Here is a 19,830-nt window from a genome sequence, read left to right as displayed (position 1 = left end):
CTCTCCAGTAGCTGCATCTAACTGTTTCTAGGACAGTTATTGTCATCAAGACCTATGTTTCCTAGAGGCAAAGTCCAGGGTAATCAGAGCACTTAAAACTTCAAATGATTTGCATTTTGTAGCAGTGAGGAGAGACAAATGAGAAGATGAATCTGTTGCTAGCTTCTGGTTTCCAAAACTGTTTTTAGGCTGCATAGTGCTGAAGCAGGCTTCCTGATTCCTTGTTTAGGTTGCAAGAGGAAAACTATTTTGTATTGACAGAAGATCAAGAGCAGATGTACTTCAAGGTCTCCAGCATACATTTTTAACTTACATGTGTGTGCTGTGAGGAACTATTTCAGAGCCAAAAAGTGATCTCTAGGCACTAGGCATAGGCAGTTGGGGAGTTTTGCATATAACAACCACGTTTCTGTGTGTCATCACGACTGGCTTTCTTCTCTCATCATGGGATATTTTGTGTGTTTATTTCCTAGGCTCCTTTAAGGCTGAATATTTTACCATTCTGGTTTTCACACCCATAAATTCCCTTAGGAAATCTGAGGTGGTTATGAAATTACTTAAAGTACTGTAGGCTAGGGGAGCCTCAGTTGCTGGAAACAGGGCAAATTGGTAAGTAAATTTGATCAAGGTGGAATGTCAGCTTGGATTACTTGAGATGGGGGACTCCCAAAATACGTCTACTTTGGTGTCCAAAAAAAAATCTGAGTTGAAAGTCTTCATGGCCCCAGCATGCTGGAAGATTGCCGAGTCTCTCTTTCCGTTGGGGGGTGTGTGTGTGTGTGTGTGTGTGTGTGAAAACTGCTTACACCTGCAGCTTTGAGGGAGCTGGCGGTGCTGAAAGCTGTCAGAACGTCAACTCAACTAATTGTCCTTTCTAGATGGCAAGCCATGCACACACAGTTGGTCCTCTGCAATCGATGGTTCATTGTGTGAGGCAGAATGATAGAGTCACAAACATGAATGTGTGCAGAGCCAGACTTGTCGAAGTCAGACCTGGCATGAGGGACTAGGATAGGGCACACAGGGAAGACCTCAAGTCACCTTCTTCCGGCCCAAAGGGCACTTGTTTCTCACCTGCTCTTCAGTTCTTCACTGCCCTGCCTCGATAAAGCCTTACTGTTAACAGGGCTGCTTATGCTTTCCCTAACAAGCAGGGCTTCTGGTTTTACGTGAAATCTCTCAGACTTGAAATATTGGCTTAAACTTCTTAAAACACTCTATACTAAGAGACTGAATACTTTAGAAAGCTGAAAACGGCCACCAGGCTGCCATTTTGAAACCCCTGGATTAAGTGGCCTGCTGAGAAGAGAAGAAACAGCTTCTCCTTATTCCACCCTCTCCACCTAAGGCTGTTTCTCTAAGGGGGTTAGGGTGGTGGTGCGGGGGGAGTCTTGTTCACAAATCACTGGACCGATTGTTAGGAGACTTGGTGTGCCAACTCTACCTATCAGGAGGATCTAGAGCAACCCCTTAATTCCTCTTGCCTCCAGCTGCCTATATTACATATTTTTAGTATTCATCTTTCAATCTATGAGCATGCTATAGCTTTTCATTTTAGGTCTTCTTCAATTTCTCTCAATAATGTTTCTTAGTTTTGCAGATTAAAGGCCTTTTTTATTTATTACACTAAATTTGTCTTTTTTGCTGCTATTGTAAATTAAATTTATTTGAAGATTTCATTTCCAATCGCTTATTACTAATAAATAGATACGAAATGGATTTTTGTGCAATGAGTATGTGTCTTGAGACCTTGCTAAATACACCTGTCAAATTTAATAGTGGAATTTTAAAATTTGTTATGGTGATCATTCTTTTGGTTTTTTAAAAAACACGTGCCAGCTAATTACCTCCAAATAAAGCCTACTTTTTTTCTTAACATCAATGCCTTTTATTTTTCATTCTTGCTTTATGGCAGTGCTAGTACTTCCAGTGCGATATTAACTAAAATGGTGAGATCATAATCTTTTGCCTTGCCTTTTGCATTAGGATGAATGCAGTTAAAATTTCACCTTTAATCGTGACGTTAATTGCAAGTTTCCTTAGATGCTTTTTATCAGATTGAAGAGAGGCTCTTGTTTCTAATTTTATGAGTACTTCATAAAAATCATCAGTGGGTGTGGATTTTTTTCAAGCGCTTTTTCTATAACTTTGAAGTCACTGTATGATACTCGTTTTGAATCTAATAATGACATTGATTACATTTGTGAATTGCACTGATGAACTTGAAAATATCAAAACAATCTTGCCTTACTTACAGGTGAAGCCAACTTGATCATCATTCATCATTCTTTGATATTGCTGGAGTTTTGTTAAACAGTTTTATATTTAGTTCCTATAGGATATTGGTTTGCATATTTCTTTCATGGTGTTTTGGAACCAGGGCTTGGTAATTTTTGTGATCAGTTTGGAAGCATTCTCTACTCTTTTGTAAGAGTTTGTGAAATATTGGAGTTATTGCTCTGTTGAGTCTTTGACAGAATTCATCTGTAAAGTAATCTGGATTAGCAGTTATCTTTGTGGAGAAGTGTAAAGAGTTCAGCTTTCTTTTATAGGTACACTACAGCATGTATGTTCTGTTTAGTCTTCTATCAACCATGGTGTATTGTGTTTTTCAAGGAGTTTGTTCATTTCCTCTAGTTGTTCAATCTGTTGGCATAAAGTTGTTCATGCTAGTCCCTTGTTACTCTTCAAGAAGCTGTGGGACCAGTGCTTATTGTCTCTTTTGCATTCCTGGTTTGATAATTTGGGCGTTTTTCCCTCTAGTTTTTCATGATTAGTAACACTAGGATTTAACCAATTGTATCGTTTGTATTATTGTTTTAATACTTATATTACTGTTTTGCAAAGAACAAGCTTTTGACTTTACAGATTATCCTTTATTATTTGTTTTCTAGTTTTTTCTCTTTGTTATTTTCTTCTGCTTATTTTGGGCTTAATGTTATCTTCTTTTGTAGCATCCTGATACAGATACTTAGATCACAGTTTTAGATCTTTCTTGTGTTCCAGTATAAACATTCGATATTAACAATTTCCTTTTCTTGCCTCCAATATTTTAATGTCATGTTTTCCTTGACATTTATTTACTATATTTTCTAATTTTGCTTGTTAATTAGTTTAGCACAGGGTTAATGTTGATTAATCCTAAAAATATAGGGATTTTTTTTAGTTTACTTGGCTTGTGATCAGAAAATACACTCTGTGTGACTTAAATCCTTTAAAGGGAACTCATTCTTGTTCTGCCTTTCAGCATATGATCTTTCCTGATGAATGTTGTCTAAGTGCTGGAATAAAATGTGTATTCTTCAGTTGTTGGATGGAATGTTCCACAAACATCTATGAAGTCAAGTTGGTTCACGATGTTCGCCGCACTTATGCCTTTACTGATGTTCTAGATTCCTTATTAATAGTTAAAAGAAAAGTATTCATTGCAAGCATATACCGAGCACAGAGTCCAGCATCTCATTGTCCAGATAAGTTCAACGGCTTCTTGGAGAGACCATCTCTGGTCTGAAGGTAGAGCCGACAGAGTATGCTTGCAATGAAAGAGTCTCAACCGAGCTTGAACTCTGGTAATACAACAAGGTGGAGGGGTAGGAGACATCCCAGTGCCTATAAAACTGTGTCACATTATGCAATGTAATTAATTAAAAAAAGTATGCAAGTCTTCAAACATGATTGTTCATTCTAATTATTCCTTTAGTTTTACCATTTTCTGCTTCCCATGTGCACTAAAGCTCTATTTCTAGAAATACACAGATTAACTTAGAAACATTTAGCATTTCAATGTGTTCTTGGTGAATTGGTTCTTGTGCCTTTGTGAAATATACTTCTTTGGTGAAACTCTTAATTTTGAAGATCATTTTGTCTGAAGAAAATAGAGCTACACTAGCTTTTTTTTAAATAAAGATTTATTTGTTTTTATTGGAAAGGTAGATATACAGAGAGGAGGAGAGACAGAGAGCAAGATCTTCAATCCAAAGGTTCACTCCCCAAGTGACTGCAATGGCCGGAACTGAACCAATCTGAAGCCAGGAGCCAGGAATCTCCTCCAGGTCTCCCATACGGGTGCAGGGTCCCAAGGCTTTGGGTTGTTCTCTACTGCTTTCCCAGGCCTCAAACATGGAGCTGAATGGGAAGCAGGGCTGCTGGGATTAGATCCAGTGCCCATATGGGATCCCGCCGTGTGCAAGGTGAGGACCTTAACCACTACACTATGACGCCAGGCCCGAGCTACACTAGCTTTTAAAAAACAATCACTGTTTGTATAATATTTTTGTGTTTTTGCTTTCAAGCCCTGTATTTATATTTTAGTTGTGTGTTTCTCTTGAGTATACACAGAGATAATCCATGCTTTCCCTCCCCTGTAACCTTGAACTCTGTCTTCATAGAAAGAACTCTTCCCCGACTCTCAAATTTAGAGCTACAGCTATCACCACTTTCTCACACTAAGAGACCAATAAGAAAGCAGTTAGTGTGCTAGAAGGGGTGATGTCCTCGATCCTGTACAGGGAGATGCTAGTTCTGGAGCAGGGATGAGTTTCCTGCCACACATGCCGGTGGCACATAGAGCCTTGGAGGTCTATCTTGTGACTCTGCTCCTAGAGCTTCCAGAAAGAATTCGCTGGGCTGACACCTTGGCTTTAGCCCGGTAGAGTCAAACCCAGACGTCTAGTCTATAAAAATGTAAGGAAATAAATTTGTTTTTTGCCAAACAATATTGTGCTAATTTGTTATAGATGTGTAGGAAGCTAAGAGGGTCCATAAAGATAGTTTTGAGATTCTGCATATCAGCAAATGTTCTTCTCACTTTCTAAGTTAGCTAGGTGCACAATGATAAGTAGAATATACTTTTTGTTTAACTTAGACTTTTGAGGGTATTTCTCCAAGGCTTTTTAGCAAATGACAAGTCCATATAGCAATGCAGTCTGAATCAAAACTCTGAGAGGAACAAATGATCATTACCCTGAAGCCCATCTGTTAAACTGAAGATCTATGTCCCAGCTTCCCAGCAATGTAAGTTACTCTAAAGAACATACAGCAAACAACCTGGGCACACTTACTAAGCTGCAGACATTCCCCTTTCCCTGCCTCTCTGCCCACCCATTACTGCTAGACCTCACCACTCCTGTACTTTCACTCTTGAACATACACCAATTAGAAATTCAAAGCATCTTAGCATTAGCATCTTTACTGTCCCGCCCGTGCAGTGAACGGAGGGTGAGGAATACAGACATACGGGGGCCATGCTCAGGGGCTACCTGTCCTCAGAGGCTGTCTGCGGGAATGTAGAGAGTAAGCAGGCACTGGGAAGGACAAGGGTCGGATGCCAGAGCGACAGAAGCAACAAGAGAGCAAGCCCCTCCCTCTCATGGACCTTTTTGGGGGCTTGCGAGGGGTGTGGTTATACGACAGTGCAATACCGCCCGCTTTAAGGTTCCAGGTGATGATAGGTGAGTGTCACAGATGGGCAGAAGGGACTATAGGTGATGGAGGGGGAGTGGCTTCCAAGCTTGTGACCCTGAACTAGCCTACCCCACCCCACAGCAACTCTTATTCTAAATTCTTTCTATGTAGTCATTTTTGCTTACCTTTTTTTTGAATCTCCAGAAGCTTTTGTCTTAAGTATTACATAATTTTCACCATGCTTTTCCTAAAGCATAAGCATTGGGCCTGGTGCAGTAGCCTAACAGCTAAAGTTCTCACCTTGCACACCAGGATCCCCATATAAGCACTGGTTTGTATCCCAGTGGTGCCACTTCCCATCCAGCTGCTTGCTTGTGGCCTGAGAAAGCAGTCAAGTATGGCCCAAAGCTTTGGGACCCTGCACCCACACGGGAGACCTGGAAGAGCTCCTGGCTTTGGATCAACTCAGCACCTGCTGTTGCGGCCACTTGGGGAGTGAATCAGCAGATTGAAGATCTTCCTCTCTCTCCCTCCTCCTCTCTGTGTATCTGACTTTGCAATAAAAATAAATCAATAAATGCTTAAATCGTAAGCATACGTTTTCATCCGTTGTGCTTGGCCTTCAGCAGGACCACTGACTATATCAACTAGTGTCCTTCAATTGAGGCAAGTTTTCTTTAATCATTTTGTTGTTCATTTTTACCATTTTATTTAATACTATCTTTTCCAGAGCTCTTACAGTTTGTTTTCCGCCTACAGGAATCTTGCAGTTTTTCTTCTTTACTCTCCTTTTGTTCCATCACTTTGAGCCTTTGCTCTGTGTTTCCCCGATCTGTATATTAAGCTTTTCATTTCCACATTAGTGTTTTTAATATCCAGGACTGTTGTGTTCTTTCACTCTCTCTCCTCATCACCACTGCATGCTGTACTGATTTCCTAAAAGCAGCATGTTACGTACCTCTCTCAGTGTATGAGAAATAGGAAGTGTATGTGTAAACTTTCATGTATCTAAATACTCTTTTCCCTACAAATCACCTTTTGTAAAAATGTATGCACTTACCTTTGTCTTTTGTGTTGATAGCCTTTCCTCAAAAGATACTCTTTGGTTCTCAGCACATATTATTTTGAAGGTGATACTAAAGTGCAATTGACATGCAATAAAATGAATATAGAAAGTGCACAATTTGAGGAGTATGTTGGTTATTACGCTTTTGTTCTCAGTTCCAAGTTCGCCCTTTGATATGTGTTCTGCGGTAAACAATGGACTTTCTTTGGGCATTTCCCCCTGAAGGTGAACGTTTACAGTCATGGGCTTGGAGTATATTGCAGGAGGAAGAAGCATCTTGCAGTTTGCAGCATGGGCCAAATGGTGTGACTGTGAGAACCCAGTTCTAGTCTTTTTCAGGGCCTTCTGAACATGGAAAACTAAAGCCCCAGTGTGGTTTTCATGCAGTTACCTGTGAGCACAAGACTGCTGTCTTTTTTGCAAACCTCACACTGGCCATGTGTTTGAAGCCCATCCTGTCCTACCAGCGTCCTGACCCCTACATGCTTTTAGTTGCTGCTCCTTTGACCACACGGCAGAGTGTGGCCTATTGCTTGCTTCAGTCTGAAAAGACTAGTAAACTTGTCTGCTATCCAGTGTGCTGAACCATTTTGTCTCCAGCTACTTTTGAGCCCTATCCAACTTTGCCATACTTCAGTTAATACTCCTCAGGCAGGGCTTGTGTGATGGTGTAGCTGGCTAATTCTTTGCTAGCATCCCAAATAGATTCCAGTTTGTGTCCTGGCTGCTCCACTTTCTGCTCCAACTCCCTGCTATTGGCCTGAGAAAGCAGGAGAGAATGACTCAAGTTCTTGGCCCCCTATACCCATGTGGGAGATCCAGAGGCAGCTCCTGGCTCCTGGTTTTGGACCAGCCCAGCTCTGGCCATGGCAGCCATTTGAGGGTTGAACCAATAAATAAATGATCTCTCTGTTTTCCCCTTTCTCCCTCTGTAATTTTTTCAAGTAAAATAAATAAATCTTAAAAAAAATTCCTCAGCATAGAGTTTTATATACAGTTATATTTTATGATGATATAAAGGAAATTTCAACATAGTTAGTCACTGATTATTTTTAAAGGTGTGTGTGCTGCAGGGTAAGATGCTATTTGCAAAACCAACATCTCATATTGGAGTTCCAGTCTGAGTCCTGGTTACTTGCTTCCAATCCAGCTCTTTGCTAACAAAGCATCAGATGATAGCTAAAGTACTTGAATTCCTGCCACCCAGGTGGGCGATAATCCCGACTCCTGGCTTTAGCCTGGCCCAGCCTTTGGTGTTGTGGCTGTTTGTGGACCCAACAGATTGAATCAATCTCTCTCATTTTCTCTCTCTCTCTCTCTCTCTCTGCCTTTCAGATAAATCAATCTTTTAAAAAAGATTTTAAAGTAATTATTGTTAAACTTTTGTGTGATCACTGTGTGATTTCTCTCAGTTGGATACAGACTGCTTCAGTGCGTTCTGACCTTTGCCTGCACCTGTGAAAACCATCACCACAACAGAAATATTGAACACATTCATCACTTGCTCATATTTGTCATCCATATTTATAATTCTCTGAACCCAGGTCAAGGGAGATCTGGTTTTTGTAACCATAGTTTGTATTCTCTAGAATATTATATAAACAGTATCATATTATCCATATTATTTTTAAAACACATGACTTTTTTGTGGTGCATTTTGTGGTATGGAGGGCTAAGCCATCACTTGCGATACTCGTATTCCACATTGCAGTGCTGGTTTGAGGCCTTCCTCCCTGGGAGAGAGTAGATAACTGCTCAAGTTCTTGGGTTCCTGATACCCAACTCAGAAACCTGGATGGAGTTTCCAGGATGGAGTTCAGGCTCCTGGCTTTAGCCAAGCCTAACCCTGGCTGTTGTGAGCATTTGGGGAGGGAGTCAGTGGATAGAGGATTTCTGTCCTCCTCCCCCACTTCCATATCCCTCTTTAAAGTAGATGAAAAACAATAGCTTTATAAAATAAAAATACAGGGCCCAGCATGGCCTAGCAGCTAAAGTCCTCGCCTTGAACGCACTGGGATCCCATATAGACGCTGGTTCTAATCCCGGTGGCCCTGCTTCCCATGCAGCTCCCTGCCTGTGGCCTGGGAAAGCAGTCGAGGAGGGCCCAAAGCCGTGGGACCCTGCACCCGTGTGGGAGACCCAGAAGAAGTTCCTGGATCCTGGCTTCAGATTGGCACAGCACTGGCCGTCGCGCTCACTTGGGGAGGGAATCATCGGATGGAAGATCTTCCTCTCTGTCTCTCCTCCTCTGTACATCTGCCTTTCCAGTAAAAATAAATAAATCTTTAAAAATAAATAAATAAGTAAAAATACAGCAGTTGCAATCAGTATAATTATGTTGATGATTACTCATGATATTATGCATATTAATAATGTATTTGTATGGGTGCATTGTATTATCTATGGATATACCATGAATGACACATAGAGGTATCATTTTATGAATATGCCATCAGTGTTACATGTATTTTTTATGAATTTTTCTTGCATGGACGCTCAGGTTGAGTCTAGTTTTTGACCATCATCAATAAAGTTGCTATGAATTTTCTTATTTATTGAACTGTGTGACTTATTTATTTATCTTTACTTTTTATTAACACATAATAATTGTGTATACTAATGGGGTAATGCAAGATATTTCAGTACATGTATACATTGCTGTTGTAACATATCTTTCGCTCTATACACCTGTTATTTCATTATTTGAAATGTTCTCTTCCAGTTACTGTGAAATACACAATGTATTTTGTTAACTATAATCACTCCATCATAGAACATTTACTCTTCCTGTTTAAGTGAACCAATGTACCTGTTGATCAGCTTCTCCACGCTGTTTCCTTCTGTGAACTCAACTGAGCCTCTGGCAATTCAATTTGCATTACAGTGAGATCAACTTTTTACTGTTCTCATATGTGTGAAATCACATGGCACTTGTCTTGCAATACCGGATTTATTTCTCTTAATTTTATGTCCTCAAGGTTTGTCCACATTGTAGCAATAGCAGGATTTGATCTATGTATGACTGAGTAGAGCTCCATTTTGGGTGTCCATTGTCTTTGTTCATTCATCCTTCGATGGATACTTAGTCTGGTTCTGTGACTTGGTTAGTATGAACAGTGAAGCAATAAACAAGGGAGTGCAGGTGTCTCTTCAGCACACTGGCTTAATTTCTTTTGGATATATACCACACAGTGAGATTCTTGGAACCCATTGGAGCTTATTTGTTGTTGTTGTTGTTGTTTTTTAAACTTTTTTTTTACTTATTTCCTAAATTGTTATACTGAATTTTATACTGAATTTCATATATATGTATGTACATATATATGACAGTATTATATATATATATATAAATGTATTTCAATGGAAATTCACTTTTATTTCCCTTGGGTAACATATGCAGGAGCAGAATGGTTGGATTATGACGTAGATATATATTTAACTCCGAACTGCTAAACTGCTTTCCAAAGTGGCTCCATCATCTTGTATTCCCAATGTGTGGAAATTCTAGTTGCTTTACATCCTGGCCAAAACTTGATATGGCCTCATCTTTCTTACTTCAAAAGTTTCTTTGGAATATAGTGGCTTCTAATCATGGTTTTAATTTGGATTTGTCTGATAATTAATATTATTGAGCATCTTTTCATGTGTTTCTTTGTCATCCACATCTCTTAATGAGTGAATGAGTTTGTTCATGTGCATTTCCTGTTTGAAAATTTAGGCTGACAGACTTTATTGAGTTACGAGTTCTTTGTATATTCTGGGTGTAGATTCTTAGACATAGCTTTTGCAAATATTTTCCCTAGATGCTTGCCTTTTAATTTTCATAATAATGTCTTTTGAAAAGCATACGATTTTAATTTTGAAGAAATCTAGTTGAGCAATTATTTTCTTCACAGTTCATAGCTTAGTGACTTCTTTCAGAAATTTTTGCCAAATCCAAGATCACTAAGATTTTCTCCCAGGCTTTCTTTTAGAAGTGTTGAAGTTTATAATGTTTTGGTGTCAGTTTTACTAGCAGTCCTTTCTTATCCTTGACTTTCTAGTTTATGTCTTTTTGATGATAATACTAGATGTCTTGTATTTTTGTCTTCTTTTTTTTTTTACCCTGGCAAATGGAGCTAGGAGTGCTGATAGAAGAAGACACGTAAAATCAAAATTGTAAGAAATCCAAGCTGTATGATCACCAAATTTATGCCTGTCTTCCCCTTGTAAGCTAGAAGGCTAAATAAAAACAATGATTTATTGAATAAATAACATACTAATCACTGTTGAGATCTTTATATTCGATAAGAAAGTGTATTGTTTTATACTGAAAAAGCTTAATAATACTAGTTCTCTTATTATAAAGAGGATAAATAACTTTCAGGTCATTTCACCAGATTTCTCCAATGTTAGTGCTGATATTTTTCATCACTATTATTCATAGCTCATACATGCTGGCTGCTTACTAAGGATATGCAGTGTGCTAAACACTCCTTGCATATTAATTAGCTGGATCTTCAGAATAAAAGTACATTGTAGGTTTTGTGGTAGCCTCTATGCATCTTCCCACATGAGGAAACTGAAACAACGAGCGAGATCCGGGGTCTCTCAGCTCTTGAGAGTAGAGCCGGGTTTTGAACACATCATCGGACTCCTGAGCACTCCCTGGCCATTATCACCTTTCCTCCAAGAAGAATTCATGAATGAATCAAGCTAAAGTAACATCTCAAATGAATCTCTCCTTCCAATAAGTGTTTTTAACATTTTACTTATTTATTTCTTTACTTATTTATTTTAACAATTTATTTATTTGGAAGGTGGAGTTACACACACAAAGAACAAACGCACATCCTCTTATTCTCTCCCCGAATAGCCACAAATGTCCGATCTCCCATTTGGGTGCACTTGGGCCATCTTCTGCTGCTTTCCCAGGTGCATTAGCAAGCAGCTGGATCGGAAGTGGAGCCTGTAATATAGCCAGAGCTGGGCTAAGATGAAGCCAGTAGGCAGAGCTGAATCCAGGTCTCTCTCATGGCAGGCTGGAGCCCTGCCTGAGATGGTCTTTGGGCCATCGCTGTTCCAGGATGTGCTTTAGCTGGAAACTGGAAGCCAGGCACGGAGCCCAGGCACTGGGCCTTGGGACCCAGCCACATGCGGGTGTAGCCCTTCGCTGTTGATGACGACTCCCGGAGCTGCAGACCTGGCCCAATCTTTCTGCTGCATGGAAGGGCGGAAACAGAGGCAGAGCTGAAGTCGCAAGAACGCACCTAGGAAGTCGCAGGTAGGAAAGAGTTTGTAGATGGTGGAGTCCTGGCAGCAGCCGAAGTGGGCGATCCTTTGGCTGCCCAAGGGCTGCCAGCGGACTTTACAGCTGGGGCCAATGCTGAAGTGGCAGGAGGTGCTGATTCCTTCGGGTAGGTGAGCACCCCCCACTCTCTTCCCAGGGTGTCTGGAGCTGCTGCGGCTACTGCGCCTGGGAGCAACCATGCCTTGGCTTCGTCCTCATGGGCTACAGGCACTGAGCCTCCGGGACTGCAAGGGTGTGTCATATGGGGTCAGATTGGAGTTTTGCTCTGTGACTCTTGAACCAGACCTGCACGACTGTGCGGTCAATGTTCACTCTAAAGGCCACTTCCTTCAGCAAAAGCTAAATAGGATGGTCAGGTCTTCTAATTGTTTCTCTGCGATTGTCATTCTTTTCCTATGAGCATGCTTGCAGAGCTTGACAGTTGCGAGGTTCTCAGAGCCAGATATCTTGAGACTGTAGCATTGTTTCTGTGCTCAACTCTGGAAGTGGTGGGGACTTATTTATTTTAGAGACAGAGATACAGAGAGAGGAAAAGAGAGAGGGATATTTTCCATCTTCTGGTTCACTTCTCGGGTGGCTCACTTCTCAGGCAGTTCACTTCTTAGGTGGCCTGGCCAAAGCCAGGAGCTTTATCTAGATTTCCCATGTGGGTAACAGGGGTCTGAACATTTTGGCCCTGTTTCTTCCTGACCATTAGCAAGGAACTATGTTGGAAGTAAAATTTCTAAGACTTGACTCAGCATCCATAGGGTATATGGGATGCCAGTCGGTATTGCAAGGTGTTTTTTATCTTCATTTATTTTTATTGGAAACACAGATTTTACAGAGACAGGGAAAGACAGAGAGAAAGATCTGGCATCCAATGACTCACTCCCCAAATGGCCACAATGGCCAAAGCAGCTGGAGCTAAGCCAATCTGAAGCTAGGAGCCAGGAGCTTCTTTTGGGTTTCCCATGCAGGTGCAGGGGCTCAGGGCTTTGGACCATCCTCTGCTACTTTCCCAGGCCACAAGCAGGGAGCTATATGAGAAGTGGAACAGTCAGAATATGAACCAGTGTGTATCTGGGACCCTAGCGCATGCAAGGTGAGAATTTATCCATGAGTCATCACATCAGGCCCACAGGGCAGCCCAACAGTTTTCTTTTGATGTTCCCCTTGGTACCTGACCCTAATCATCTGTCATTGCCCTGCTCTTTTTTCATCTCTCTGTTGTGACTTGCCCAAGGCTGCATCTTCTGCATGTCCACAGTGATGAAGAGCAAAGCTCTGTGTGCGCTGGCAGGAGCGGCCAAGGAGATGGCTGCCCATTGGAAACAGCAGAAGCCCAGTGGCTACCCCAGAGCTGGAGACAACATTCCCTGTAGAGAGTAGCTTCCCCTGGGCTCTCCAATTTATTTGCATCAACCCCTTCCCTCATATTAAAGAGGCCGAGACTTGCAAGAGGAATATTTCAATATTTTGTATGAGGCATTGGTACATAATGGAGAAAGGGAGATTTGACTTGGGCTTTTTGCCTTATCTTTGTGGCTCTAGGCAAGTTTCTTTATTTCATCCCACTTTGCTTTCTTGACTGTAAAACATGGGGCCAAGAATGACTTCATAGGGCTTTTCGTGGTCAAAGGAAGCTTGTGTATGTAAATAGTTTCTATCGTTTGTTAAGTGCCTACCGTGTGCTAGATACTCATAAATGCATTTTATTTGAAATGACTCAAAGATTCTAACCACAGTAGGCAAAAACAGGTACCATCATTGTCATTCAATTCATTTATTTTTAAAGATTTATTTATGTAAAAGGCAGAGAGAGTGAGAGAAACCCAGGGAAAGAGATCTTTCAGTCACAGGTTCACATCACACATGGCCACAGCAGGAGCTTGAAACTCTGGCCGGGTCTCCCATAGGAATGAGGGGGCCCAAACACTCTGGCCCCAAGGAGTTGCATAGCAAGCGGGGTCATATGGGCTGCCGGCTTGTTGGGCAGCAGCTTAGCCCACTCCTCTGTTATGCTGGCTCCATCATGATCATCTTAATGCAAGAAATCAAGGCACAGGCTGGTGAGGATGTTTGTTTGTGGCTCCTCGGTGGAAACTGGGAAAGCTGAATCCTCACCCTGAGCAGCCTGGCTCCCAAGCTTGCCTTCCCAAGACCTAGTATGAACTGAGCTTCTAGAAATATTTCCTGTGGATTCCTTCCAACTGCCCCCGCCCCCCACCTTTTTAAACAAGAAGAACATTTTCTAACCTATCCTTTGGGAACGTGTGTGCTACCGCTAAGCCTAGAGGATGTGAGATGACCCAGGGGTCCCTACCTAGGTCTGCACAGGTTGGTCTAGAATTCATTTGGGCTTTGGCCAGGTCTGTGACCTTGAGCAAGGAAGTTTCACTCCAAGTTCCATGTTTCTGCTGCATAAAATGTTGAGGTGTATGTGTGTGTGTGTGTGTGTGTGTGTGTACTAGTTAATTTCCAGGACCCTTTCCAGTTCCCACATTCCTCACATCTATGATTCTGTGATTAAGTTCCTGGAAGGTTTAAGTGCTGATAAAAGTGCCATTAAGTTGTGTATACTCAGAGCTGGCAGCCTTGGGTTACCTAAGCTACCTGGCTGTAGCAGCTAGAGAGTGGGGGTTGGGGCATGGTGGGTCCACCCTCAGGGTTGTGCAGGGACACCAAGTGTCTGATTTCTGGGAAGCTGGCCATCAAAGAGAATTTCTCAACAAGAGAAGCTTGTGCAGTACCTTTCTCGGGCAAGTGCCTGGAGGTAACTGAGACAGGAGTGAGCGGATCTCAGGCCGAGAAACTCGGAGGAGAGGCCTAACTGAGTGATGAACTGGCTGACCCAAGGCCTTTCTGTCTATCATTTCTTGACCTCAGGTCAGAGTGACAGAAGGGGATGCAACCAAGCCAGCTGGGGGAGGTTCCTGTTCTTCAGTTAAAGTCTTGCTAAAGAATAAGTAACTGTTTGTCTTGGATGGGATGGGCATTCACCTGCCTGGAGGCAGAGCCCAGGATCTACAGGGGCGTCCTGTGGCTTACCCCTCCTCATTGCCCACAGACCTGCTTTCCCGGCTGCCAGAAAACGTGGGTAGGATTTTGCTTCTCCTCCATACACCCTGTAACCCATAACTAAGTGTGATGAGAAATGGATTAGAGGTTAATTTGCAGCTGCCACCACCACCTTGTGTGTGGGGGGTTTTCTTTATGTTATTTACTTTTGAAAGATTTACTTATTTATGGCCAAGTAGAGTGACAGAGAAAGAGGGAGAGACAGAGAACTTCCATTAGTTGGTTCACTTCCCAAATGGTGGAGTTGCAGCCAAAGTCAGGAACCTGGAACTCCAGCTGGGTGTGTCATGTGGGTAGCAGTAGCCCAAGTAGATGGGCCATTTCCACTGCTTTTTCAGGTGCATGAGCAAGAAGCTGAATTGGACATGGAACAGTTGGAATTCCAACAGCCATTTCTATGGGATGGTGGCATTGCAGGCGGTAGCTTAACCCACTGTGCCATCACTGAGTGTTTTTACTGGAGTCAGGCTCAAGTGAAGAACTTTTAGTTGGCTCATGAGAAATTGCCTGAATGTTATTTTTGCCACCCGCTATATGACTATGGACATGTTATTTTATCTCTTGTTGTATTTAGGTTTCTAAAACTAAAGTGGGGGATGATATACACCAAAGAGAAAACTAGTGTGATTTTAACGACCTTTGTAGTGTTACTGGAGGACTTCTGAGTAGCTGCACGGACAGCATCAGGCAAACAGCCGCTATTTAGCAAGCGACCCTGTGGGTAGCCATACACTGTGGGCTTCTTTGTGCTTCTGTAGGGCAAGATTGACAGGGGTCCCAGTGCTCTTGCATTCTTTGAGCCTAGAGTGGGGCCCGAAACACAGCAGGTACTCACTCCTTTATCTGATCTGGGACACTCCACAGGGAAAGTCACTCTCATGAGTATTTATGAGTTACAACACTCCCAGAGCTAAACCCAGAGACAAGGCCAGAGACGGTTTCAATAGGAGACATTAATGGCCCCGTGGCCCATGGCAGAGCAGGCAGACAAAAAAAAAAAAAAAAGCACTAAGATATAGATGGCTTAACCTAAATTTCAAAGACGATGAAGATCAGCCTGATACTGCAGCAGAGTGGGTTAAGGAGCCTGCCATGCTGGCATCCCATATCAGAGCTACGGTTGGACTCCTAGCGGCTCTACTTCCATCCCTGGTTATGTACCTGGCAAAGCAGGAGGCGGCGGCCCAAGCGTATGGGCCCCTGTCACTTGCATGGCACGCGAGGATACACTCTGGCTTCAGTTTCTCATTCTGGTCCAGCCCTCATTCTTATGGCCCTTCCAGAAGTGAAATCAGCAGATGGTAAAATCTCACCCCCCCCTCTTCTGTCACTCTGCCTTGCAAGTAAATTAGTTCATCTTTATGAAAGATAAAACTGATATCCTGTTTTCTATTCTGCGGACACACATCTTCTTTAAGAGACCACAGGAAACAGACCAAAAGTGCCCAAGAGTAATCCTCAGATCTCCAAAAAGAAGCAATGCAGCAGCAGGGGTCGGTTCTGCCACTGTGGTTTATGTTCTTCCCCTTTGTTTCCGAATTCTAGTCTCACAAGCCACAGTGTAAGATCCGACTCCTGATCCTGGGGTCAAGAAGGAACTCAAAAGGGAAACCGGTATCAGTGAAAGTCTCCTGGCCAAGCGTCACCCAGCCGGCAGTGGCCTGAACCAAGACTGCTAGCATATGGGGCTTCCAAGGGATTCAGCCCCGCACTGACCTGCCATCCGGAGGATGAGTCCCTGAGTCTCGCTTTCCCCTGCAGCCAACTGGCCTGAAGTGGGGTGGGGTGGGGTGTGGGGGGTTCGGGCTGGTCCTGGAGGCTGCTTTGCGGCGCGTGGGTGCGGGGGTGGGGTGGGCAGCTGGACCTGCGGGAGTGACCAGTTTCTGAGGAGCCGGGGAGGGTGCAGATGTGGAGACGCGGCAGCAGAGGGCGCTGGGTCGTCGGCCTGGGGCCGCGCCTGCCATTGGTCGGGGCTGGGGCGCCCGGCTGCAGAGTTGGTGCGAAGTGACAAGTTGAGCGAGAGAACGAGCGCCGAGAGCGGGAGGAGGCGCCGCAGCCGCCACCGAGCCGGCACCGGGACGGGACGGCAGGGCGCACAACTGCGAGACCCCGCCGGGGATACCTCCCGCTGTCCGTGAGCGCGACCCGGTCGGCCCGAGACTGAGCGTCCGGCCGACGCCAGGCTGCAGTAGGAGGGGCCGGGGAGGCACCGCGTTTGCCGGCTCCCGAGGCGGCCGGGCGGAGGCGAGGAATCAGGTTCGAGGGACAAAGAGCTGTGCAAACTTTCTCCCCCCGGCCTCCTGCGAGCGCCCGCGGCCGGGTCGAGGTGGCCGGACGCCCGGAGGAAGCCCGTGGATGTTCAGCGCGCGGCCGGGGAGCCACCGCCGCCGTCGCCGCCGCCGCCGTGAGGGGAGGAATGCACCGGCCGCGCCGCCGCGGGACGCGCCCGCCGCTCCTGGCGCTGCTGGCCGCGCTGCTGGCGGCGCGCGGGGCTGCTGCCCAAGGTAAGAGCGCGCGGTGCGCCTCGCCATCCCGGGGCCCCGTCACCTCCAGCCGGACAGGCCGCGCGCGCTGGGCACCCCGGAAGCCCGAGGCCGCTTCTCCCGGGCGCCTGGAGCTCTCTGGTGGCTGCTCGCGCGTTCCGGGCCGCCAGCAGAGGCGGCGTGCGTCGGCCCTGGAGCTCAACCGCGGGCCGGGGGTGCGTCGTGGGACTTGGTCGCCGAGAGCCCAGCGGCGGCTGTCAGCGCTGACAAGGAGCATGGAGGGGCGTGAAGGGATCTTGGGGGGTGATTGGGGGCACCCGGGTGTCCGATCTCCGCCTCTGCCTCCACTCCCCCGCACTGCCTCTCGAGTGTGTCCCGGCGTCTTTCCTGAGGTCCCGGGAAGCGCGGTCCAGCTGGGCGCTTGGGTGTTCAGTGATGCCAGGGAGAGCCAGGGCGGAGCACGAAACGCCCCCAAAACAAAAGCCGGGTGCTCCGAGGGTTCGAGTGGCCTCACCTAGGAGCCCGCCCTCCTTCCCCCCTCACCCCCCAGGCCCGCGGCCCTGCCGAGGGTCACGGTGGAAGCCAAAATGTTTGCGCCGCCGCCGCCTACACCGCCGCCACTGCCACTTTGTGCAAAACATGCTGTCAGCGGCGGCCTGCAGCTCCCGAGGGCTCTGGGTGTGTGCACGTGTGCGCGCGTGTTTATTACAAACCGAGGGGGGAAAAGCCATCTAATGCATACTTGATTTTTGGTAATCTCTGAAGACAATCGTCACAGTTAGAGAAAGACTCCGCCGGCTGCGCAAGCGGCTCAGTTCGCAGCGGGGAGCTTGGACCCCGAGCCGGTTCACAATGAGAGAGAAGAGCCCGGCTGCGCCCGCGGAGACAACCGATTCATTCTTTGGAGGTTGCAGGGGGAAAGTTGATGAAAGTCTCCGGGGTCTTGGGCTTCACTTTTAACACGCATCCCTTGAGGGGGTGCTGGAGTCTTCGGACGCTTCTCTGTTCCCACTCCCAGCCCCCAAACCTGTGCGGCTAAGTAGATTCCTGCCTTTTGATCATGCATCTTTCATTTTCAAGTTAGTGCTCTAGAGGAAAGGAAAAGCGTCCCATATGCAAATGGAGTCTTTTTTTTTTTTAAACAAACAAGCAAAACTAAAAGTTAGCAAGTAAGTTTCTTCGTAGGAAACACACCCTGGAATGAATTTGTGCGTGTGTGTGTGTATGTGTATGTGTGTGTGTGTGTGTGTGTGTGTGTGTGTGTGTGTATGTGTGTGTGGATTTCTTAGACATGATTTTTGGGAAATGAGGGAAGCTTTTTTTCCCCCCTTTCCTTGAGAATCATGGTTCTGAAACTGATCCCAGAGTATGGTTGTGCTAATCTGGAAAATCCTCGGGGTAAATACAGCCCCTAATTGTCATCTAATGTACATCAGCGGGGAATGCCCCTTCCTGATGAAAAATCCTAATGAAATGTAAACAGCTTGGTCACATGGATGTTTTGCTTGGTGATGCCAAACATCTGGCCCAGGGCCACAACACCTGGGTGGAAAGTAAGAACTGGGGGCCTTGCCGCCTGCAGGGTGTAAACACCCTTCTCAGGCCCTCTGCCCTGCACACTGAGGTGCAGAGAGCCGGGAGGGGGTGGCAACCCAGGAAGAAGGACCCTGGCTTGGGACCTGGACCCGGTGCAAAGTTGTTTTCTTGGTGGATTCCTTTTCTTCCTACTAAACTTCTCAACAGTGGCTGCTGTCGGATCCCAGTCCAGGAGGTGGGGTGGGGTGGGACAGGGAGATAGGTCACCTTTTCTGCTTACCTGTCTCAAAATAAAGGTGTGTACATTGGTGTTCCTGAATATAAGGTAATCTTGTTAGCTGCAGCTGCCCAAAATCTGTCTCCTTTAACTTTCAAAGACTTAAAGGAAAAAAAAAAAGGCCTATCCCCAACTCTTTAACAAGGAGCGTCACATCTGTTATTATTGTTCTGTTTCTTGTAAGTCCCTTGCCATTTCTGTGAGTGTTTGATTTCCCCACACCCCAGGATAAGGCTTACCAGGGGAATTCAGGCTTATTTCTGCAATTCTCCTGCATGGTTCCTAAGGCAACACAGCCAGTGGCTGAGGAAATTAGCCCAAGGGGAGACAGGTCTCACTTATTTTTAAAATGCTCAGCATTTCTCCCATCGCTTTTTCTCTTTTGTTGACCAGGAGGGGAAAACCTTTAGGTTCTTCTTTTTTTCTGGTCTGTTCATTGTTGATCTCCACCCACTCACCTCCTCTATGACTGCACGCAGAGCTTACGGCTGTGGAAGCTACCTGGGCCTTTCTCAAGACTGGCCTTGGTGCTTTGGCTGTTCTAAGGGAGGTGGCTAGCTACTGTGATTACTGTGATTTTGTAAACCTTGCATTGTCCTGACAATAGGTGTTCCTCCTCCCTGTTCTTAGAAGCATTTCTCTCTGGGACATGACAATTTTCTTGGTGAAAACCGTGAGATGCCTGTAAATCCCCCTCTCTGTCTGGCCAGGGGAG

General features: G+C 45.0%; 1 protein-coding gene across 1 annotated transcript in view; it reads left to right on the top strand.

Moving 5' to 3' along the window:
- The first annotated feature begins 16,825 nt into the window (after positions 1-16,825).
- The window catches only part of ROR1 (receptor tyrosine kinase like orphan receptor 1), a 390,042-nt gene continuing 387,037 nt past the window's right edge, over positions 16,826-19,830 (top strand). Inside the window, exon 1 of the mRNA XM_040978422.1 lies at positions 16,826-17,323. Coding sequence (XP_040834356.1) covers positions 17,236-17,323 — 88 coding nt within the window. The 5' untranslated portion in view covers positions 16,826-17,235. The remainder of the gene's footprint in view (positions 17,324-19,830) is intronic.

Source organism: Ochotona curzoniae, unplaced genomic scaffold (genome assembly GCF_017591425.1).
Source record: "Ochotona curzoniae isolate NIBS_2020 unplaced genomic scaffold, NIBS_Ocur_1.0 contig_291, whole genome shotgun sequence".
Taxonomy (NCBI): Eukaryota; Metazoa; Chordata; class Mammalia; order Lagomorpha; family Ochotonidae; genus Ochotona; species Ochotona curzoniae.
The sequence above is the reverse complement of the archived record's forward strand: the minus strand, read 5'-3'. Positions and strand labels throughout refer to the sequence as shown.